The sequence below is a fragment of the Octopus bimaculoides genome, chromosome 1 (assembly GCF_046866305.1).
Source record: "Octopus bimaculoides isolate indiv1 chromosome 1, ASM4686630v1, whole genome shotgun sequence".
NCBI classification, from domain to species: Eukaryota; Metazoa; Mollusca; class Cephalopoda; order Octopoda; family Octopodidae; genus Octopus; species Octopus bimaculoides.
In genome coordinates, this window is record NC_142928.1 from 67858239 (window position 1) to 67884987 (window position 26749).

General features: G+C 32.5%; 1 protein-coding gene across 4 annotated transcripts in view; it reads right to left on the bottom strand.

The window, feature by feature from the left end:
• Positions 1 to 2683: 2683 nt before the first annotated feature.
• LOC106873299 (neuronal acetylcholine receptor subunit alpha-10) overlaps positions 2684 to 26749 on the bottom strand; it is a 1766016-nt gene continuing 1741950 nt past the window's right edge. For all 4 annotated transcript variants that reach the window (XM_089352066.1, XM_089352088.1, XM_089352074.1 and 1 more), the window contains one exon: positions 2684 to 5734. In XM_089352066.1, coding sequence (XP_089208192.1) covers positions 5405 to 5734 — 330 coding nt within the window. In that variant the 3' untranslated portion in view covers positions 2684 to 5404. The remainder of the gene's footprint in view (positions 5735 to 26749) is intronic.

Consider the following 26749-nt stretch of genomic DNA (forward strand, 5'->3'; position numbering starts at 1 on the left):
CACAAAGAAGCGTTTAGAAAACAAAAAGCGATCATCATCATGTAATGTTAATTTTAAATCCAACATATAATTAAAAATGTAACATAAATATGGCACAGGGACATTTACACACGCCCACGCGCACACATGCATATAAATACATATATATATATATACGTGTGTGTTTCTATATATATATAATATATATATATACACACACATACACACATACATATATACATATACAAATATTATTTCAGAAATTGCTTATAAATATAATAAAATATGGTGGTGCGTGCTACTACATATAAAACCTAATTGTCGATAAATGTCGATAGATATGTAGGTCTGTATGATTTACGTAGAAGTATATTCATGACTTTATACTTGTATGGGATAATATATTGGCGTGCGAGTATACGAATTTGTATATGAATACTAATATTACTAATATATATATATATATAGATATATATATATATATATATATATGTATATGAGCGTGTGTATGTGTGTGTGTGTGTGTGCGTGCGTGCGCACGTGTGTGCGTGTATTCCTGTGTGAAAATATACAAGACACACTGTTTTTCATAGTAGTAGAAGAACTATAGAAGTAGATATATTTTGTGGATGATGCAAATATGAAAAGAAGAAACTGTTCCTCCTTTTACAGCATCCTGTAGCGATAGTACATCACCTTGTCAATTTTCTATGATGATTGTCACTATTTCAGCTAAGTAAATTTTATCAGTAACCATTAAATAACGAAATCTACAGCAACTATATTAAGCGTAACAATATTATTATCAACAGTAATATTATTATCAGTTATATTCTCATTATTATAATTAGTGGTCAAAATGTTAGTTGTTACATTAGTTATTGGGATAAGACTTCTTCTGTATGTAGTTCTTTGTTCAAATATTGTCTCAGTTCGCTGTAACTTAATTTGGAGAAACCTATTTCAATGATTCTCGCAGTATGAAAAGAATAGTTATTGTTTCTTTAGATATTGAACTCTGAACGTAAGAGTTACTGAGAAAAATATTCTGTGGAGTATTAAATTAATATTCCTCTCTGATGTGCGGCACCTCTGCAGCCTTGATTTAGGGAAAAAATGAAAGAAAAGAATTATATGAAAAGGAAACAATTGGAAGCGGGATAATTTAATTACTATAATTATTAACAATATTATTTATATATTGGATTACATTTATAAAGTTTAATAATAATAATAATAATAATAATAATAATAATAATAATAATAATAATAATAATAATAATAATAATAATAATAATCATAACGATAACGATAATGGTAATGATAATGATAATAACAAACAACAACGACTTCAAAAATAACACGACGGCTAAAAACAACGGTATAGTAACAATGAAATCAATTTGTATAAGATGATGATAATAATACTAACACTAATAATAATAATCATAATAATAATAATGATGATGATGATGATGATGATGATGATGATAATAAAAATAATAATGATAATAATCATAATAATGATAATAATAATAATAATAAAATTAATAATAATATTTATAATAGTTATAATAATAATAATCTCCACAATAATGGATTAGCAAAAATGATGTTTCCGTGGTAAGTAAACTATATTGCGGATATTTCAAAATTTCGGCTTCGAACGTATAAGTTTTTCCTCATCCCACTGACTCTCTTTACAGTTATTCCTATGACCAAATTATAATAATAGTGATGATGATGAAGATTATGACGATGATCAAGACGAAATCTATCAATATCATTTTTGTCATCGTGATAACAAAATTCATCATCATCATCATACATGAAAGGCTGATTGATCATCAGATCCCCATTACATATATCACTGATATATCGACATCTTCAATACTTCCGTACTAGTTATCGTATAGATCATATTAATCAATCTATATCGTCTTTATCTTTCTAATGATGATGATCGTGATGTTCATAATTCAGTAATTAATAAGAAATATTATTATTATTATTATTATTATTATTATTATTATTATTATTATTATTATTATTATTATTATTATTACATGCGTATCTATATCTGTGTGTGTTTAAGGACATGCTGAAATCCATTATGAATACTATTAGAGATATTGCATTCTTCCCCTAAACCATTTTTTTATCACTATTTGACATGTTCTAACGTTAATAATGCCTTTTTCTAAATATACTGTGAGTGATGTCATATCTCTTCAAGCAGAAATCAGTACAACAGCGTTTCTCACTATTAGAAATATTTCTATTCATATTAAAATATTTAAGCTTTCTAGGCATCAATATACCATACTTATACTTGTCGTCATCATAAATTTCATCAATATTATCTCTGTCATCATCATTATAAGCACCACTGTCGTTATCATCGTCACCGTCCTTCCTCTCTTCTGTCTTGTTGTATCTCATTGGTTTTTCAAATTTTACGCCACCTACATCATGCATGATTGTCATCTATATCATTTTCCTTACTGCCGTCTCCTCCCTTTCACACCTTCATGATCACGGCCGCCACCAAAACAACAGCTATTACGTCTGTCATCATCATTCTCACTATTATCATCATCATCATAATTGTCGTTGTCGTTGTCGTCACTGTCGTCATGGTCATCATCATCATCGTCATCATCCTTTCTTCTTCTTCTTCTTCTTCTTCTTCTTCTTCTTCTTCTTCTTCTTCTTCTTCTTCTTCTTCTTCTTCTTCTTCTTCTTCTTCTTCTTCTTCTTCTTCTTCTTCTTCTTCTTCTTCCGTTTGTATTATTTTTTCATATTTTACTTTCCATTCTAACCCATTCACAGCTATTTAAGGAATTTGTGAGATACATGTTTAAAAACCTGCCTTATATCTAGCAATATAAAAAATTCCAATCTTTTAAAGAGCATTTTTAACTCGGATAACATACTAGAATTCTAAAATAGAGCATGAGAAAATCTTTGAAATGTACATAGAATTTGTGCATATTCCGACGTAACCCTTGTATATGTGATATGTCTGAGAGGAACTAGTTAGACCGGGTATTGATAACGCTCTACTAGAAAATCACATTCGAATATCAGTTACCTTCTCAATAAAGAGCGGGTGTTGGTAATTGGCTGCTCAAAAAACTAGCAAAATTTCCCTACCGTTCGAATGTTTTGATTCAGCCAAATCTGACTACATACGTTACTCCACCGCAGTTAGATACATAAAGTGCTAGGTTTTGATGCAAATAGTTATATCTGCATATTGCTAAGAAATGCCTTATCTAAGATATAGTCTTGGTTCTATAGTTTTTATTCTCTTATCCACAATAACGTACCAGCCTATCCGTCAAAGTTTATCCGATTCCATTGCAACAAAAATGACTTCATGTTATCCCTATTAGAAAATAATGCACTCCCGTTTGAGATCGTCCATTAAATATCTATTAGGTGTTTTCTATAACGTCAAATACACGCTATATAAAGCACACCTACACATTTATATACAAACACTTATATAGATCTATGTGTACACGCTTATTACTTTCTAAAATCTCACATTTAAAGATTAAGGCTTAGGCGTTTATATCCTTTAAGGAGATTAATATGTGATACAAAGAAAACTTCAGGTTGCCTATACAGTTATGCATAGTCATAGAAATCATTCTAAGAGTATCTAACAATATTTAGTTATTGGAATCTCAGTTTCTTTCAAAATACTGACAATTGTGATAAATATTAATATGAATAACCGTTACACTAATGACCTAATATATAGTACCAGTGGAATTACTATTGTATGAGCATGATGACCGACAACATGTATATTATCGTTAGTTTTGTCAAAGATGATGTGGGATTCGTAACTGATGATAATATGTACTTCAGGAGAGGAAGGACGAAAGAGGAAGTATTTACGATGAAAGTAATTATAGTTGTAATCGTGTCTTCTATACTTGTAATGGTGGCGATGATGATGGCAATGCTGTTAATGTAAGAAATTAACTTGATGAAGAAGTAAATATCATTCTTAATTTAGTAATTCAGAATTTCACGTCGATGTGTACTTAAAAAGAAATAAGGAATTAGGGAATACAAAAAAAAGATAAAGAGAGATAAGTGGAGAGAGGGAGTGAGAAAGAGAGTGTGAAAGGGAAAGAGAGATAGAGAAGGAGAGGAAATAACATAGTTGCAAAGCGATTCTTCACCGTGTGGTTTTTCAGTTAATAATGATGTAAATTTACAGTTAAAACGATAACCTACACATTTCACTGGTACATTGTATCTATGACACTGCTATATATATTATTGTAGTTCTATGTATATCGAGAAATGCAAACATGTTCAACACGTTCTATAAATGAATTTATTATTATTATTATTATTATTATTATTATTATTATTATTATTATTATTATTATTATTATTATTATTACTATTATCTCGTTGATTTAAATGGATTGTGTTTTATCTCCGTTTTTAACTGCTGTCTTTCTTTCACATAACGCTTTTAAAAGAAATATAATGAAAATTGGTGAATGTGGAAACGAAAATATAATAATGATAATTAAAAAATTATTAAATTAGTTGAAAAACAAACAATGTTCATTGTTTTCGCTCTCTCTGTAAAGTGACCTAATTTTGGCCTGTTAAATCATATTATTACTCCATTTTTTATTTACTGACATTTTATTCACAATTCTTGTTCAACATCGAAAAATGTCCATAAATTTTGAGAATTGTTTATCTTTATGAATTCATATTTTGTTTAATTCAGCGAAAAATTTTAACTTTAGTTATCTAAGTTTTACGAGCAATGATTTGTCCACTCTTAATTTTTTGTTACTTTTCAAACTTCCCACAAGTTTCCGAAGCTGTATTTTTCGTTAAATTTTAACAATCTGTTTAATATATAACAATAAACTAAAAACATGGTTAATAAAATGACATCATTGTTTCCTTCTTTCTTTTTTGAAGTTTCTTTTTTCATTGATTGAAATTTTATAACATACGTGACCAGTAATGCTGTAACTAAAGGTGGTTTTAGTCATAGTTGGAAAGGAAACATAGAAATCAAACAACAATAACAGCAATATTAATATTAATATTAAAAAATAATTAAAAATAAACATGAGGATGATGATAGTCATAGTAATAATAATTCTAACTGTATAACATAATTATTAAGAACTATATTCATTTTGCATTCTTAACGAGTAAGAATTTGTGTGGATGCCTCATGGCTGTTTAACAAACCAAAACTTTCTCATGTTCTTGCGTATGTATTCCTTTCTTGTATACTTAAGAAGCCCAGTTTTGGTGACTGACATAAAACTTCCTCTAGCAATTTAGGTGCATTGTCCCACAATTAGACCATGAATTTATATTTTTCTTTTCATTTTTACTCCAATAGAATTTTAAAAACATTATTTCAAGGTCCTTGGAAAAAAACTGTTAAAGTTACGGTTATTGTGAGTCCTAGAAATATAAGGAGAAGTACTCTGTCTATAATCAAGGCCAGCTGTTGCCATTCCTGTTTGATGAGGTCACGTCGGTCTTGCTCAGCCAGTCTCATTTCATTGCGTTCAATGGTTTGATAGACTTTTTGGAGGACACGCATGAATTGCCTTTCGAAAGTCTCGCTGGCTGTAGCCGAAGCCGATGGATTCAATTTGCGAATAAACCTTGGGGAAAGTCGGCCATTTTCAGGAAGTTTGTCGGTATCAAAGCGTCTATAATAATCCGCTACAGGGGCTGCAGGCTGAAACGAAAAAGAAAATAAGAACACGAATTAATACTATTCAAATTCTCTATTCACTGTAGAGAAGTAAGCTATTATTCTAAAAATGCAATATTGAGATTTTTTTGTGATATACGTAAAAATATTTAAATCTCCAAATAACACCCTACAATCTTCAGAGAAGATAAATTTATCAACATCGCCTCAATAAAGAATGACAAGCTGGAAAGATCATGGCGAGTACACGTAATTCTATGTAGTCGGATTAGGACTGGTATGGGCTAAAAATTGTAGTCATCATGACTAATAATGATTATTAGCCTGATTATTAATATACAGAGATAAATTTTGTTTTAGATCATTTAACATTAAAATGAACAAAGAAAATGACACAACACGCACACACACGCATACAAATGCACACATAAACACTCGCACACGCACATATATGGTCGTTCGCAGCAAACTTTCTGATAATGGAGAGGAGGACTGAACGTTCAAGTCCACGTCAACGTCTTCCTTGTAAAAATTGTGTACTTTAATAAAAGGTATTAGATAAATTTTTAGATAATATTAAATTGGTTTTAAGTATAGCTTGGTAGAAACACACACACGTACGATCGCACATATAGCCACATACACATACACGCTCGCTCATACAGCCGCATACACACACACATACGCACATACACATACATGCTTACATACATAAAATATGAATATATATGTATATATATAAATACTATAAAACCATCAAAATCAACAATCTCCTTATCTGTTACAAACCACAAGTTTACACAGCTAATCATACACTGAGAATACGAGTTGTTAACCAAATTTATTCCTTATTCATTCAAAAATATCATTACAACATACAATCCCGAGTACACTTTGGTAATAAATTTTTTAATGCTAAACAGTTTTTGGCTTAATAATTTGCCGTAGCAAATTTCATGTATTCAAAACCCTGTTTTTATTTTCTACACACCAAACCTATGATTGTAACATCTAAACCTTTTAATTTAACTGAAAGCTGAAAACTTGAACATATTCCATATTAAAACACCGTGTAATCATTCAAATAATCAGATTTTTATTCAATTCTATCGTTAAATCATCTTCACTATTATCCCAGATCTTATTATCTATGCTGAGTACATTCCATTTATTTAATAAGGCGTACAGCGTTCTACACACGGTAAAACAATGTGCTTTTTGTTAACTTTCAACTGTTCCTAATTACATGACTTTACACGAAATACACGAATTTTAGCTTGATGGAAAGGCATCAGACTTACTGTATGGATTAGTAACATTCATTACATACCTCAATCGTAACGTCTAGATAACTTATTTTAATAACATTCTTAACATTTTACTGGCTTCTAAATCCCTATTATTTACACTCGAATAATGAAACATGAGGAACGGATAAATCCTCAGTATATCTAGATACATTAATTTTCCTAACCAAACCTGTTTCCTCTTTTGTGATCCTTTTAGAAAATTAAACCACATACTATGCTAAATAAGATGCGTTAAAGGAGGACTACAGTTAGCCACTCTACTTGGCGTTGCTTCTAAACTGTTTAAAAATTTGTATGTAAACGAAACATACGCATTATACTTAGTAATCTATCTATCTATCTATCTATCTATCTATCTATCTATCTATCTATCTATCTATCTATCTATCTACATGAATACTTTCCACTTTTATAATAATAATAATAAAAATAATAATAATAAAAATAATAATAATAATAATAATAATGATAATAATAATAATAATAATAATAATAATAATAATAATAATAATAATAATAATAATAATAATAATACTATACTCATTGTATCTAATATTAGATGGGAATGCTTCCTCATTATTAATTAATTACACATATATTTATTACCAAATATCAAATCATTTGTATATATACATACATATATATATATATATATATATATATATATATATATATATATATATATATATTCATATACATATAAAACATATACCAATATACACGGACCTACGTACGGATATATGTGTATGTATATGTGTGTATGCGTATATATATATATATATATATATATATATATATATATATATAGGCATACACACACACACACACACACACACACACACACACATATATATATATATATATATATATATATATATATATATATATATATATACATATATATATGCATATGTATGCGTGTATGTATGTATGTATGTATATATGTGCATGTGTCCGTATTTGCCTCTCTGTATCGGTGCGTGTTTTTATGTCTATTTAAACGGTGTTTGTCTCAGAGATATCGATACAAAGTATATATCATCTATCTCTATGTCTACGTTAGGATAATATTATGAATTATACGGCCCCGTTAGTCTGTCGTAGTTACTTCACTAAAAGTACAGCGTAATGTCACAATTATCCCGTGTCTACTCGTAATGATAACGCTTTTTGATAACATACATGTAACCATAAGAAGAGATATCCTTTGCACCATGGTAACGAGTGTCTCGAAGTGGACAGAATAATTCTACTCCAAAAAGCCTGTTGCTTCTTAAGTATATATAGTAATCTCGGGAAAGTAATATGCAATACAATTTATGACATCTCATTGTTATTTTTATTGTTTGCCAGCGTTAAGTGACTGAAACTAGTATAAGAGTGAAATAATATTACTGGATAAGTCTGAAAAGCATTATATTTATTATATATTGTTCATTATCTTCTTATAAGTATTCGTAATACCTTTTAATTTACGCGTACTGTTTACAGGATATCGCAGTTATTCAACTCGCTAAGTGTTTGCCTATTGGTAAAAGAAATATACACATGCTTCGTATGATTATAAATACTTTAAAAATTGGCGAACGATTTTTAGTAGATATTATTCACTTGAAATAAAACATAAAATTCCAATAGATTTCAAACTGAAAATCATTTTTTTGTATTCTTATAGGTTGACAAAAACTTAGAGTCGATCATAATATCTTATTGGGATGAAAACACTTTTTTGAATTAAATTGGTAACTCATTCTACAACGACAGTTGTTCTTAAAACGAGACTTTGATAATCTATATTGTATTTACATGTAAAATACAAAATAAAAAAACATTTTAAAGCTATAAAAATATTTTACTGAGAAGAAATAACGCTTCAGTTCAAATTATAACATTGTTAAAATGTAGTTTTTCAAGGATATGTATAGAAAAGTAAATGCATAGACTATGTTATACTACAAAAATATCACACAATGTGCAAGAATATAGTTTATACACCTAATATTTTAATATTTGTTATATCATCTGTGTATTTAAAGAAATTCCAATTAAGCTATGGTGTGACACTGAACATCGAACAGCTCAGATCCATCAACAATATGCCTTGCATAACCTAACATTTACGTATAAGAATATATCATCATTTAAAAATATCTTTTCTTTTTAAAGAACTAGGGTCAACACTTACACGAAATGTACAAAAAATTCTGGATATTTTTAGTCAAAAAGATAAGTAGTTGACATTAATTTGAGAACAGTTTTTACTCAAGCATATGTACGTAAGAGGATTGGCGAAGTTACTTTAGTCGATTTCATTTGACGTTGTCTATTTTATGTAGCTCATCAAGTAAATGCCCATGAATAATTTTGACATACTGAGAGTGAGTAGTTTAATAGAGGTAAATGAGAGATATTCTAAGGAATGAAAGAAGATGGAGAAGAGGCATGAGAGAGAAGAAGGTGAAGCAAAAATATGAACTAACTTGAAAATGGAAGACATCATAATGCATTTGGGTTTGCGAGAAAATGATAAAAACGACTAAACAAAGATAATGGAAATAACATAAGTGAATGAAAGAAATGAACAAAGGTTGTAAGTAAGAGAAGTGTCTCGAATGTAAATGTAGTCATTAAGAAAAAAAGAAAGAAAATTATTATGTTGTGATTGCTAAGTTAGAGAAGAGAATGTATAGTGGCAATAAAAAAGTAGTGAAGAAGCTGACAATATACGTCAGTTTAAAGAAGTGCAATTAGAAGACATTTACATCGAATAAAGAACTGAGAGACTATTATTTTCTCCCTGATAAGGATCTGGTTTGAAAGAAGAAATATGCTGCGATTTCATTTGAACATTAATGCAGTAGACGCGTTACGTTTCTTTAGTTTTATTTTCGCTTTTATGCTATTGCATTATATCAAGCGACAATTTGTTTTGGCATTTGATGTTCAAGTGCCAAAAGAAGAATAATGTTGACATAGATAAATCTAACAACTTTAAGAGTACAAGTTAAAGCGTGGCTATCATCTGATTCTTGACTGTAAGTATTTTGCCTTGCACACGTCGCTATATTAATTGAGAAAGGATTGACATAAGTAATATACTTATTTCAAAAAAGATATTGCATATACAGAGATTATTAATAACATTAGTAGAACGAAAAAAACCCTCCTGGGCATTCTAAAGTCTGCAACCTAGAAATTAAGATTAGTTGTGTGAATTTTTTTGAAAATATGGACAATGCAGATTGAACTCAACTAGCGGGCACTGTGGAGTTGTTATATTTATAAGAAATTAAATGTGGTACGAAGAGGATTGAGGTAGCGGAGGTAGAGGAAATTGAGGAATGCCTAAATGAAATTAAAGAGGTAACAACGTTTTACGCGAGAGGCAAGAAATATGGTACAGTGGTGGTGCGTTTTAAGAGTGAAGAAGAGGTGAAGTGGTATTCCACTGTATTCCTGAGAACACATAAGTGGGCACTTCTACCTATATACTGCGGCTGAAGAGCAGCAAGGATAAGGATAGGAAGAGTGCCCCCGGAGATAGATGAAGAATGGATAGTAGCAGCAATAATCTTTAATTGCAAGGAGGAGGTGGAAATTGTCAAAGTAGAAAAATCAAAGGAGATCAACTGGTGGGGTTTTGGGTTACAAATTTTAACCCATATAACTCTACCAGATCTACACAATATTGCGGAGGAGTTGGTGCTCCCCGATGACACCCGACTGAGAGTCGTGGTAGATGGAGGCCACCCGTGTGCTATAAATTCAGAAGTAGGGGACACATGCAGGCAAAGTGTCCCCTAAGAGAAGTACAGGTGGAGGAAGCAGTAGCAAGTGAGGAAGAAGCAGTGGAAGAAGAAATAAGGGAAGAGGAAAAAAGGTTGAGGAAACTGCAGCAGAGAGAAAGAGAGCACGAATAGAATCGCCGCCAAAAGACCCTAAAAAAACACAAAGGGAAAAAGAAAACAGCGGAGGAAAAGGAAACCATAGAGGAAACCATAGACGAGCGAACTCAAGAATCTGAGAATGTATATAAATATATAAGAGATCCAGCAAAAGCGGTGAAAATTGATGAGTGGGAGGTGAGAGTGCAACAGAAGACGGAATATGTATGGCTAAATGAAAATTCTAAAGGAAGAAATTTGAGAACGATAATGTATTATGCTAAGGAGATGGAGATAGAGAAGTGGATATCTAAAATAAAAGGGTTAATAAGAGTGAAATTGGACCCGGAGATATTTGAAGAATATGAAAAAGCAGTACTGGTAGAGATGGATAAAGTGAAGTTTAAAGAGTTGTTCCCTGGAAAAATTACAGCGAGTGGATTATATATACGTTACGAGAATCTGCCCAATGTTGTTACAACAGAGGATCTGATGGAACATATAACAAACATTAAAAACTGTAAATATTTCATTCATACTTATCATTCGTTATATGTACCCCACGTTTTGTGTTGTCTGTCCTTGTAATATGCACTCTATGTTAGGGCTTTTTGCCCAAATAAAGATAGTAGTTGCGCAGAGATTTTTCTGAGTTGGCGTTGGTGATTTTGATTGGAGGAGAGCGTTGCGTGCGGTGAGTGGATTATTTGTGCATTGTTGAAAATTGTTGAAGAATATTGTTATTGTCTATTGTTGAACGATTTTGAAAATTTGTTATTGATACCCATTGATTGGGGATGGCAGCTGGAAGCTACGCGGCGGCAGCAGGCAAAATCCTGCCTGCCGACGCAATGCAGAAGACTGAAGTTAAAATTGACATAAACAAAGTGAAGTAGCATAGGAAATTGATTGTAAAGGAGGGAGATTGCCTTCGGGTGACACCGCCGAAAGAAGCCACGTAACGAGCGGAGAAGAAAATAATATTGTACAGAACACTAAACGTTGAAAGCAAAAAAAAAAAAAAGAAAAAAATAGAGGTAGTGGCAACGGAAGACAGAAGAATGTCTCAGTCAAGTGAAGGAGATGACGACCTTCTACGCAAGAGGGAGGAAATACGGGACAGTGAAGGTGCGATTTAGAAGCGAAGAAGATGTGGCCTTGAGAACAACAAGGTGGGCACTCTTGACAATCTACTGCGGGAAACGTGCCGCAAGGATAAGAATAGACAAAAAAGCCCCAAGAAAAAGAAAGGAAAAAGGAATGCAGCTGAGAATAAAGAAAGTACAGAGAAGCGAACTTCAGAACCCGAGGAAGCAGAGATTAACATAAAAATGTAGCAAGAATGCAGAGAATTATGGAGAGGGAAGGAATACTGTAGAAGCAGTTAGAGCATGTGGTGAGAACAGGAAGACCTAAGGGAAGTAAATTGAGAACGTTGATGTTCTACCAAAACGAAATGGAAATAGAGAAGAAGATAGTGAAGAGCAAAGGTTTAATAAGAGTAAACTTGGACACAGAGATGTTTGAGGCAATCAAAGAGCAGTGCTGGTGGAGAAGGATAGACTGGAGAAGTTGATAGAGTTGTTTCCGGATAAAATTACAAACCCTCAAATATATGTTCGGCACCAAAAATCTGTCGAACGTAATTGGTTTGGAGGATCTGACCGAATATATAACAGATGAAAACGGCAACTGATAATAAACTGTATAAATAGAACTGTAAAATGAAGCTGGGAGTTTTGGGGGACTCGAAAGCCATTTCATCCTTTCATTATAGATACTCCATTTCATACTCAACATTCCATATATGTACCCATGTTTTGGGTTGTCTGTCCTTGCATTGTCCCTTCTTTGTTAAGGCTACATGCCTGTAATAAAGATTCATAGTTGAGTAGATGTCTCCGAGCGGTGAGTTGTGAAAATTGATTTTTGAAACTGTTATTGAAATTGTTGATATTGTCGTTGGATTTGTTGATTGAACTATTGTTGAATTTGTTTCTTCTACCCATTGTTAGGCATGGAAGCTGGCAGTTATACTGCGGTAGCAGGCAAAAGCCCGACACCCAACATGTTGCAGCTAAAGGAAGTTGAGACGGAAGGAAGAGATTTTAAGGACTACAATGGAGTAATTGTAAAGGAGGGAGGTTGCTTCTTCTTAAAACCACCACCCGACGTGTTACAAAGAGCGGAGAAAAAAAGAATAGTTTACCGAAAATTTAACACAGAAACGAAAAAGATTGAAGTAGCGGAAATCGAAGAAATTGAGGAATGTTTTCAAGCGATTAAAGCAGTAACAACATTTTGCTCAAGAGGGAGGAAGTACGGCACGGTGGAGGTTCGCTTCGTTAACGAGGAGGGGGCAAAAAGGCACGCCACGAGGCCTTTGAAATCAACAAAGTGGGCATTCTTACCGACCTACTGCGGGAGACGCGCCGTAAGGGTTAGGATAGGGAGAGTGCCCCCGGAGATTGATGAAGCATGGCTGGTGGCAGCCATCATCTACAACTTCGAGGAGGAGGTGGATATAATAAAGGTGGAGAAGTCGAAGGAGATCAACTGGAGGAGTTATGGTCTCGAAGTTTTGGTACACATAACTCTGCCATATTTACATAAGATGGCGGAGGAGTTGGTGCTCCCCGATGAGACCCCGATGAGTCATGATAGAGGGGAGACTGCTAATATGCTACAGCTGCAGAGATAGGGGACACATGCAAGCAAGGTGCCCCTAGAAACAAGGGCAGATGGACGTAGTAGAAGCAGTGGTGGTAGAAGTGGAGAAGGAAAAGGAGGAGGAAGCTGCGACAGGAAAAGAACGAGAGTGGAGTCTCCGCCAAAGAGTCCCAAGAAAAGAAAACGGAGACGAAGAAACAAGTTACAATGGAATAAGAAAGTATAGAGATTCGAAAGCAGGAACCAGAGACAACAAGAAGCTGGAGGAAAAAAAATCGAAGTGCAAAGAGCGAGAAAGAAGAAGTTTGATGAGTGGAAAGAGAAAGTAAGGAGGAGAGAGAAATATGTAGCACAAATAGGACAGATTGCTGGACGAAATATAAGAACAGCGTTAAGATACAATAAGGATATAGAGATAGGAAAGAGATGAGCAAAACTGAAAAATCTAATAAGAGTCAGACTGAATTATGAGATGGTCGAACCCGATGAAAGAGCAGTTTTATTGGAGGAAGAGAGAAAGTAAAGACTGATGGAACCAGAATTAGACCTACCGGAATATATATAAAATATGACAGTTTACCCAATGTGGTGGAATTAGAGAACCTCATGGTATACATAACAGACAAAAAACTGATAATTAATATGTATAATTAGAACAGTAAAATGGAACTGCGAGCTTTGAGGGGCTCGTAAGCCATTACATCCTTTCATTGTTAAATATTTCATTGTTAAATATTTCATTTCGTATTTCATCATTCGTTTTATGTACCCCACGTTTTCTGTTGTCAGTCCTTGTAATGTACCCTCTTTTTTTAAAGGCTATATGCCGCAATAATGAAATCAGTTGAGTAGACATCATCCGAACGTGCGATATAACAGTATGTAAGGCTTCAATTCTTATGTCATTTCATAAATTTCCAACGATGTTAACGACTACTGCTTGTCATGTAGATACACACAAACAAGCATACACACACATCTATCTATCTGTATGTACATATATATACATATATAATGTGTGTAATATATATATATATATATATATATATATATATATATATATATATATATATATATATATATATATATATATACACATATACATATACATAAATACATATATTTATATATCTACATACGTATATATATATACTACAGGCAAGAAAAACAAATTCTATTCCAGAACAAATTCATAAAGAGTTCACTGTCTTTTTGTACAATACCGGATTAATTTATCGTATACAAATGATTCTGTGAAGGCATGAAATTAACGACTCTCAATTTGTATCTTAGCGGAGGGGCTAAAAGTGTGAATGACAATTTCAGGACTTACTAACGATGTAGACTTAGGCTGCAAACTACATCATAGTTAATTAAGTTATATGATTCTCGAAAACCAACTATGTGAATACAGTAGGTAGCGTAGTGTTCTTATCCATAGTATTCAATTCTCGAGCAATTTTAGATATTCATCTGAAATAACTCATCGACCAAATAGCGTTTGTGTAACAAAAAGAAATAACATCTTTGGTAGTTGCCGTAAAGTAATAGTAATAGTTACTTGTTATAATAGCAGAAGTCATGCAGTTTTTAATTTTCGAGGAATACAGAATATATGCTACATTCATTGGCACACTGATAGAAACGATATGGAAGAAGAATTCTCAAATTAAAGTATTTACGTTTTCTTACTTGTCTAACGTAGGTGCATTCTTGCCACGCTGTGTCATGTAGAGAGAGAGAGAGAGAGAGGGAGAGAGAGAGAGAGAGAGGGAGAGAGAGAGAGAGAGAGAGAGAGAGAGGAGAGAGATACTTGTATATGCATACATGTAATATGTATATGTACGTATGTATGTATGTATCTATCTATCCACATATCTGTATACACATCAGTATATATCGTACACACACACACACACACACACACACACACACACACACACATATATATATATATATATATATATATATATATATATATATGTGTGTGTGTGTGTGTGTGTGTGTGTGTGTGTACATATGTATATGTACACACCTGTATATATATATATATATATATATATATATATATATATATATATATATATATATATATATATATATATATATATATATATATATATATACATATATATATCTGCATATATTATCTGCATATATAATCGCATATGTATGTCTATGTTAATATTTTTCTTCCTGATAGCTTTCTATGATAACGGCATTTAAAAAATAATGAGTTTGGATAACGGCTGATGAAAATTTCTAAGCGCATTTAGTACTGATATACCTAACACGAAATCATATGACGCAATTAATCTTCTCTCAAAAAATAATTTACAGTAAGCGAAAGACATAGACACACAAAGACATTGATGCACGTAAAAATTGAAAACACATTAAGTGATAATGGACATGTTAATACCCAATATACAAATTGATATCTGATGTATACATTGCTGACTATTACATTAATACGAAGCTGTAAATTCTCATACATATGTACACTTATGCACAGGCATATATATAGTATTACTGTTCTAAATTTTAGGGTGTGCTTTCTTTTGGGATTTGATCTACTGTTTCACTGATACTATCTATCTATCTATCTATCTATCTATCTGAGAGAGAGAGACAGACAGACAGATAGATAGATATATAGATACATACATATATACATACATACATACATGCATACATACATACATACATACATACATATATACATACATACATACATACATGGATACATACATACATACATACATACATACATACATTGATGTTGTGGAAGTTCTAGCTTAGAAACCGACTCTTTCGCTATTGGCAAGAAATCTTGAAATAAAACTAAATAATGACATACATATACGCTTAAGCATTAGAGTGGTAATATATGCTTAAGGATTTTATAAGTTATGGTCGGTCATAGAGCGACCAGTATATTCGCACATAAAATAATATTTTAGCATATTCTACATTGTCTTATTTTCCTGCAAAAACAACACAAATCCCTCAAGAAACTCCTAACAAATACTCAGTACATACGATAACAACAGTTTAAAAATGCAGACGACCTAATTTGGGTATATGCCCATATCTAACTGAAGGGTAGGAATTCACATTCAAGCAAGGGGTAAAATTCTCAATTAAGACCAACTTCACATGTGCTTCCCAGAACCTTATCTATGTCTTAACCTGCTCAGTTTGTGGCTTCAATTATGTGGGCCTTTGAGACGCAGAGTCACGCTGCATAAAGATCAGATTAATTTTCTTCAATACAGGCAGATAACCCTGAGCGAACACATCGACAGATGCGCAAGAAATAAAACACCGAATTTCCATATCTTTCCATTATACCAATGCAAAAATTCACTCTCCTTACAAGAATGCCTAAACAAGGAAAACCTGTTCATACAAAAGTACAGACCACACCATAATAAACTAACTCGACTACTTCAAAAATTATACTGAGTAGTTTCTCCCCTTGCCATTTATTGCCCCCCTTTGTCCACTCTCTAGACTGATTCTTATTTTTCAAGCATCCAAAATGGCGAGATATCTTTGTTACAAGAATTGATTACTTCACAATGTCCCTTGGAAAGCTAATTTAAATAGCGAAATATCACGACATCCATAAAATATGTTTATATATTTAAAAAATTTCTTTATAAAACGATTTTTAACTATGTGAAACGAAGGCATTTCTCTTCAACTTTTTATATATGCTTTCCACATATTTCCAACTCAAAATCTACCACGTGGTGTATACTGAATCTCTAGTATTTTTGCTCCTTATATATATATATATATATATATATATATATATATATATATATATATATATATATATATATATATATATATATATATATATATATATATGTATGTATGTATGTATATTTGAATACGGAGCAAATAATTCTGCAGAACATATTTGTAAAGGTGCCATTAATTCTATCATTATTTAGTATAAAATAATTGAATTTATAATAACAGAATTAATAATATAGGCGATTGCAGGCCCCCAAAAGCATTAAATAGCTGAACGATTAAAATTTCTATTAATCAAAGGACATACTGAGTATGTCTACCTACTGGAAATAACAGTCAAATCTCTTATTTAAACCACCGAAAAAAATAACACTGACAACGACTACAGAAATCAACCGTCTGTGAGCATACAGGTTAAGAAAATCATTCAACATAGCATCCAGCTATATATTTTCTAGTATTTGGACTCACATGGACCAGTTTCTGGAATGGTATAATACCCTCACCTTCTTCAACTATTTTTGGGGCCTGCAATCGCCTATATTATTAATTCTGTCATTATCAATTTAATTATTTTATCCTAGATGAAATGTATCTTCGCAAATATTATCTGCTGAATTATTTGCTCCGTGTTGGAATTATTTTCTCACACTGAAAATGCTATGCTTAAGCCCAAAAGAAATCAGTTGCAGCCTGGACTTCAACGTGACGGGTTGGGGGATATTCTTTCAACGTGGTAACACGCGCTGAAGAAGAGTGAGGCTATAATACCAGTCCAGAAACCGGTCCTCGTGAGTCCAAATACTGGATGCTATATTGGTATATTGAAGAATTTTCTTAGCCCTTATGCTTGCAGACGGTTAATTTCTGTAGTTATTGTCAGTGTTATTTTTTCGGTGGTTTAAATAAGAATTGTGACTGTTATTTCCAGCAGGTAGTCATACTCAGTATGTTCTTTGATTAATATATATATATATGTGAGGGAGAGAGAGAGGGAGAGGGAGAGAGAGAGGAAGTGAGAAAGACAAAGAGAAAGACCAAAACAATGTTATATTTAGTGTGAATGAACATAGACAAATATATATATATTAAATGAGAATAAAGAAATATAGGTATGATTCAAAATTCCTTTTAGCATCTTCTGTAACATTTGATTACGAAAGGAACTTCTGCATCACACTGTGTGTATGTTTCTGTGAGTGCACGCATATGCGCGTGTGAAAAATAATGAGAAAGGATTGAAACTGTTGTTTTTGTAGTACATATTTGAATAAAAGAAGTTTCTTTTTTTAACATAGAAAGTATACATTTCTATCATATATTTACATAAATGAAAGCAAAAATACAAAAATATACTTCCACAAAATAAATGTTTTCGTATAATAGCTTTACTGAAAATATATTAGTGAATGTTTTCACAAGCTGAGTTTTTACAGACACAACGCGTGCACACATACTCACAAAACAGGAGAGAAAGTAAAAAATCGCATATTGCTTAAACATTCTCGGTATAGATAAATTATTTTCGTATGAAAAAAGTTTTAGTGAAAAAAAACTGCTGTGCATGTTGTAGTCAAAAGAGGTTTCATCGTAGGACAAACGTCATATCTTACTGACGGGTTCGGTTTTAGCAGTTGATTCGCACACCATATTTCGAGGTATATTATCATAGTATGTTAAGACCTTGTGCTCAGTTGATATGTGATTATTTAAACATATAGTTATGACGGTTATGATATTTTAAAAGCAAGGAATGTAGTCTTTAGTACGTTGGTCTTCTGTCACTTATGTTTCTTAAGTGACGACATATGTCGGTTAATGTACACAGAGAATAATCTTTCTCCATATGCAGAACAAAGATGTTAAGAGAGGGCAGAGTGTTCCTTTAAAATATCGATATGCATAGATAAATTCTTTTTTATTCTTATAAAATAGGGTTTTGTGTTAAAAAAAATAGTTTTTGGGTTGTTGTTATTGTAACGGCTATCTATCGTTGCTGGTGTTGTTGTTTCTGTTCTGAATGTGCGTGGCTTAGTGGTGAGGGTATTCGGCTCACGATGTTACGGTCGTATGTTTGGAAAGCGGCAGCGCATTGTATCCGCGAGCAAGGCAATTTATTTCACATTGCGAATCTTTTATATTTGGCTGCCAACCTCAATTTCTGTTCGAATTGATTTCATATTCAGTGTAATGATACACTTTTACAGGATAATCGATGTCATAAAAATCATTTTCGTTATAAATCAATAAATAAAGAGTTATTAGCTATTAAAGTTTGAACATTTTGGGTAATTTTAGCCAATCGTAAGCCACAGACACATTCATATCTGTTTCCATACTAACTAGCCGAACATGAGAATTATTTTGTTTATGAGAAAACACGTGTTGACAAATACACTGAAATCACTTGTTGACGCTGTGTTCTACTGAAATGCATATCAAATGCTTAAATGTATTTTCTTTTTTAATATTTAATTTGCAATGTACTGTTTATCGCATTAAATGCATATTGAATGCTTAAAACTACAAAAGACGTGTTGTTTACTCATTTTCCGTGTGTATAATACAAATATTGACAACAAGTGCTTTTTCAGGTTGTTGACAAAACGTGCTGTCACTTCCAAATTCTGTTTCCTGACCGGGTGAAAATGATCAAACTTTAAAACCTTAAACTTGTATAACTGACGGGGTGCCAGCTGTTTTTGTTATCAGTCCAAATGTAGTATTAAGATGTAGTAAATCTGTCTCAAGATTCGATCCATTTCCACATATTCAGAGATATGTGCTTGTGTATAAATACATACATACATACTTACATACATACATAATTACATGTATGCATGTATGCTTGCATATATGTATATATAAATATATATATATATATATATATATATATATATATATATATATATATATATATATATATATATATATATATATGCGTGTGTGAGTGTGCTTGTGTGTGTGTGTGTATGTGTGTGCGCGTATGTGTCTTTGAAAAGGTTAATCGAAAGTGCTCACACATTTTAGTGGCTGCAGTAAAGTAATAGTAAATGTTACTTCTTATACTAGCAGAAGTCGGGTAAAAAGTTTAGTTACATATCGATATAACTTTAAAAAAAAAATAATTGAAAAAAACTTCCCTTTATACATAAAAAGTTTATTAAGTCATTTTCACAAAGACTTTCAAATATATATTATATATATTCTTTTACTTGTTTCAGTTATTTCACTGCGGCTATGTTGGAGAACCACCTTTAATCGAACAAAACGACCCCAGGACTTATTTTCTCTCTCTCTCTCTCTCTCTCTCTCTCTCTCTCTCTCTCTCTCTGTGTATACTCTCTTTCTCTTTTCCTCTCGTTGCTTACCTATTCTTCTACTTCCTCACTCTCTTTCTCCCTCTACCACTCTCTCTCTTCCCTTTGCACCGGCATGGTCACATGCTTCCGGTCAATAATCCTTTCCTTCCTTGGCTTTCGCCAAGCAACGCACGCCACCACTTTGTCTCTCTCGGTTCCGTGCCTCATCGCGTTCATACACACATAATTTTTCTCGTCTGGCCGTAAAGCCTTTTCTGTTTGTTTTCCTGTCTTGTTTTTTGTCCGCCACTACATTCCTCCATGGCTAGATTTAATTTGCGTATACAAATTTAATCTGCGATCCATGGGACGAGCCGTTTTAACGATGCGTCCTGCCCGAAGCTCGTCGAAACGCCGGTGTTAAAACGTGGGTAGCTGATGAAGTAGAATGTTCTCTATGTGGCTCGTGTGTTCTCGTCTACGTTTGTTTGCAATCGCCTGTACCCAGATATGCACCTATACATACAGGTGGATGTCGGTATGCACATACCTGTACGTATATATGCATATACTCATTTACTATTTGTTTATATATATATATATATATATATATATATATATATATATATATATATATATATATATATATGGGAGAATATACAAATAATAACAACAGACGAGGACAGGTGGTGTAAATAACAAAAGTATATATTAGTATGACGCTCGGGAATACGGAAAGTCTTTGACGTTTCGAGCTACGCTCTTCAACAGAAAGAATACGGAGACAAGGAGAAAAACACGGAGAAAAAAATTGAATAGTGTTCAGTCAACGGTCAATCATAATAATGGCCGATCATAACACTGGCTGACCGGAAGTTAGAAATTCTTAATATATATATATATATATATATATATATATATGTAGTGTAAAGAAATAAACTGGAGTATCGGATGGGATATATATATATATATATATATATATATATATATATAAGGTTGAGGAGGGTATTGGATTTAACCAAACCCAAGAGGATACGGGTAATACCGAGTAAGTGCTGTGTACCGACTAGTTTTGCCCCAATCGTTGTATGAACAGGATTGGGGATTATAAGTCGTATATTAGCGTGTGCATATGTAAATATATAAAAAGATAAAGAGAGCAATGGTAAGGTTGGAAATATATTTTATGGATAGAGTCTTACAGCTGTTTCTGGGAAGATCCAGTTCTTCCCTTCATCGGAGACAGAAATAGTAAAGGAATCGATTATTATATCCATAGGCAGAGCGTTGCTCTCTTTATCTTTTTATATATTTACACACACACATATATATATATATATATCATTTACTTCTTTTAGTCATTGTTCAACGGGCATGTTGGGGCACCGCCTTGCTGAATTTTAATCGAATGAATCTACTCCTGTATGTATTCTTTTAAAGCTATGGCTTACTGTATTGGTCTCTTTTGTCGAAACGCTACATTAGAGGGACGTAAATACGCTACCATTGGTTATCAAATAGGTGGTGGGGTACAGGTACGCGGACACACATTCACACACACACTCACACACACGTACTACATACACATACACACACACTCATATGTATATATATATATATATTGAGTTTCCGTCAATCAGATCCACTCACGGTTCTTTGATCGGCCCGAGATAATAGCAGGTGTCACGTAGTAGTGATGAGGGAAAAACGCAGACACAAAGACACACACATATAGATACATGCATATACATATATACGACAGGATTCTTTCAGTTTGCGCCTGCCAAATTCACTCACAAGGCTTTTGGTGGATCTGAGGCTTTAGTAGAAGACACTTGTTCTCATGCAGAAAGACTGAACCCTGAACCATGTGGCTGGGAAGAAAGTTTCGTACCACACAATATATATATATATATATATATATATATATATATATATATATATACGTGAATACGTGAGGAGACCCCCCCCCCCCCACACACACTTTGGTCATGAAAGACCATAGGATTGCAGCTAGAAAGTTACCTTCGGAGACAAAAGTTCGAGAAAGGTTGTTTTTAGAAGGCCAGCAGTCGCCCATGCATACCAGCCTCACCGCTCCACACAACCGTTGTTATCCAGGGGAAATGCAAAGGCCGATCCAGCTTTGCGCCATTGATGTCGCAACTCATTTCTACAACTGAGTTGACTGGATCAACATGAAATAAAGTGTCTTGCTCAAGAACACAACACGCAGCCCGGTCCGGGAATCGAACTCGCAACCTCATGATCGTAAGTTAGAAGCTCTAACCTCAGAACCATGCGCCTTCAAATACATACACACATACATGCATACATACATACGTACATACATACATACATACATACACACATACATAGTGTTAGAGAATAATAAATTTATATATATATATATATATATGTATATATATATATATATATATATATATATGTATATACATACATATATTATTCTCTACTGGCTTATGTCACTTGACTGCAGGTTTCTATATTTATGTCATTATTATATATATATATATATATATATATATATATATATATATATATATATATATGTAATAGATAAAAGCGTCCCTGCCTTTGCATGTGACTGATTATGTATAAATGAAGTTACTGCTATATTCTGATGGTACTATTGTAGAAAAGGTAATTATGTATAATTTTTCTTGTCTCTGGACTTCGTTCTGAACAATACTAAAACTACTAATGAAATCTATAACAGTTTCATTTTTTTCGAAAGTCTATTTTAACTTTGATGTATATAGATATCTCTTTTCGGTTTGATTGTACTGTTGATATTTAGTTTAATATTGATATGTTTCAATTAGATATGTGTTGACATTTGCTTTACTGGTTTTTTTTTTGTTCTCAACGAACGAAGTAAATTCGAAAGAAGGAAATACATCATCCAAAAAATAAGAAGCTGACTTAAATCATGCCAAAGTATTTGCTAAGTAATGCATGAATAAAAAAAAATAGTTGTATATGTGAATAAATATGCATTTGTTTGATGTACATATATCTGTGCAGATCATTATGCACATATCAGAAACAATGGATTGGTTAGAGTTGAAAGTGCTGAGTCATGTGATCTAATTTCCGGCTATATTGCTAAATATATACTGCGGTTTCATGTTCGTACACTCTTTGCTAGCAAACATGCAGTAAAACCGGTATATGTTAAAATATATATATAAACTTACACATACAACCATACGAAGATAACAACACCAACAAAATAAAAATAAAAAATGCCAAAACGTTTCACTATACGTCGTAGTTACTTTTTTAAAAAGTCAACCAATGTTGATATATGCTGCAGTAGAGCATATATCTGTAAATTCTTAACTAACGTTGTATGAAGAGACAGATGAAAACAAACATCATGTCCTTATTATGTACAATAATTTAGTGAGCATATACACAAGATGAGAACCAGAAGATTATGTATGTTGGTGAAGTTTGAATGTTGGTGAAATATGTATTTTGAGTACATATTCTATGTTTTATCATTTGTTACTTGTTTCAGTCATTGAAATACAGTCAAGTTCCGGTGTCTCCTAGAAAGATTTAGTCGAACAAATCTGCCCGAGTATTTCTTTAAAATCTGGCATTTGTTATATCAGTTTCATAAAACTAATTGTATTATTCTTACACCGAAATAAACTTTTAATGAAAAATTGTAGCAACATAGAGTAACCCATTCTTCTGATTTTTTTCTCTTCTCATGTGTGTGTGTGTGTGTGTGTGTGTGTGTGTGTGTGTGTGTGTGAGAGAGAGAGAGAGAGTGAGTGTGTGTGTGTATGTATGTATGTATTTATGTGTATATATGTGTTCATACTTCAGTGGTAGAGAATAATAAATTTGTACTCTACAAAATGTAGTAATAATCCTTCACGTTTTATTGTAACTTACTATAAAATCTAATATATATATGTTTGTATATATATATATATATATATATATATATATATATATATATATATATATATATATATATATATATATATATATATATATATATACATACATATACATATATATATGCATGTATATATACACAATATATATATGTATATATATATATATATATATATATATACACGCATACATGTACATACACATACATATATGTACATACATATATAGAAAATGAGGAGTTTAGTTCAGTGGTGATCTAAATGAATAGGTACACTTGGGTAACACAGAAACAGTTGTAAGACGTCCATTAATTAATTAAATAATTAATCAATTACTTTAAATTCACCTTACTCTAAATATTTTAAACCACTTGAGATACTCATCCTGCCTTGTTTTTGTTGTCTTTTTCCTCTAATACATACGTACATATATACATACATACATACATGCATACATACATACATACATACATACATAGGCGCAGAAGTGGCTGTGTGGTAAGTAGCTTGCTTACCAACCACATGGTTCCGGGTTCAGTCCCACTGCGTGGCATCTTGGGCAAATGTCTTCTACTATAGCATCGGATACTATAGTGAGTGGATTTGGTAGACGGAAACTGAAAGAAGCCCGTCGTATATATGTATATATATATATATATATATATATATATATATATGTGTGTGTGTGTTTGTGTGTCTGTGTTTGTCCCCCTAGCATTGCTTGACAAATGATGCTGGTATGTTTATGTCCCCGTCACTTAGCGGTTCGGCAAAAGAGACCGATAGAATAAGTACTAGGCTTACAAACAATAAGTCCCGGGGTCGATTTGCTCGACTAAAGGCGGTGCTCCAGCATGGCCGCAGTCAAATGACTGAAACAAGTAAAAGAGTAAAAGAGTATACATATACAATTGTACATATATATATAAAATATTATATGCATATATATGTATGTATATATATGTATATATATAGCGAGCTTCTTAACTACGCAATCATGTCTACTTCTATCTTCCTAAACCTACATTAACATTGAAAAAAATCAGTTAGCATGAATGTGACGAAATGTCTATCCATTCCGAATAGACCTGGGGCCCAAACAATAACGACAAGAGCAACAACTGAAACAAGAAAAACGTAACAGTAAGTACAATTTCTAAAGTGTTTTAATCTGCACGCCAACGTGAATAATTTCTCTAATCTTACTGAGCGAAAAACACTGGTAAAAGTTAGAGGAAAGAAAACAATGTGAAACGAAGATGATAGGACAGTGTGAAAATAAATTTCCGCAAAAAGCTAATAATTTTTTACTGGTTTTAGGCATTGGATTGCGATGATAAGAAATTAAAATCTTAATACCTTTATTAAACTGTCACACATACATCTAACTGCCAACCTACCTACCTACCTACCTACCTACCTACCTAGCTACCTAGCTACCTACCTACCTATCTACCTACCTACCTATTTACCTACCTATCTATCTACCTACCTATCTACCTACCTACCTACCTACCTACCTACCTACCTACCTACCTACCATTCTTCGTTCGTTCTTTCGATCCTTCTGTCCTTCCTTCTTTCTTTCCTTCCTACATACATACATGTATATATGTATATGAGTATATATGCATATATTTTTGCAAAAATGTTTGTGTGTATATATATATATATATATATATATATATATAAAATTAAGGAATGGAGAAAACGTATGTTATAGCTGCATACTTTATTCCGACATATGTTTCGAAGAATTACAATTTATGCGATCCATAGGAATCGGCGATGTTAAAAATGTAAACCTCTCCTCAGGGAAATGCATGGGAATCATCTTAAACGTAAGACGTTATGATACTTGGTCATATATATATATATATATATATATATATATATATATATATATATATATATATAAATATATGATAGGCTTCCGTAATTTTCGTCTGTGAATTGGTGCTCACTTAGACATTGCGAGGGTTTGGTTAAAATAATTCCTTCGAGATGTTGCGTTGTAGATAGAATCTATATCCACACGTTTGTATTGGAAACGTTACTACCATTCACCTTCTCGATTTATTGCTAAGAAAAATGTCAATAAGTTATATGAAAAAGATATTGACTCTTGAGGAGCTCGTTGAAGAGCAACAACAACCATGAAGTAAAG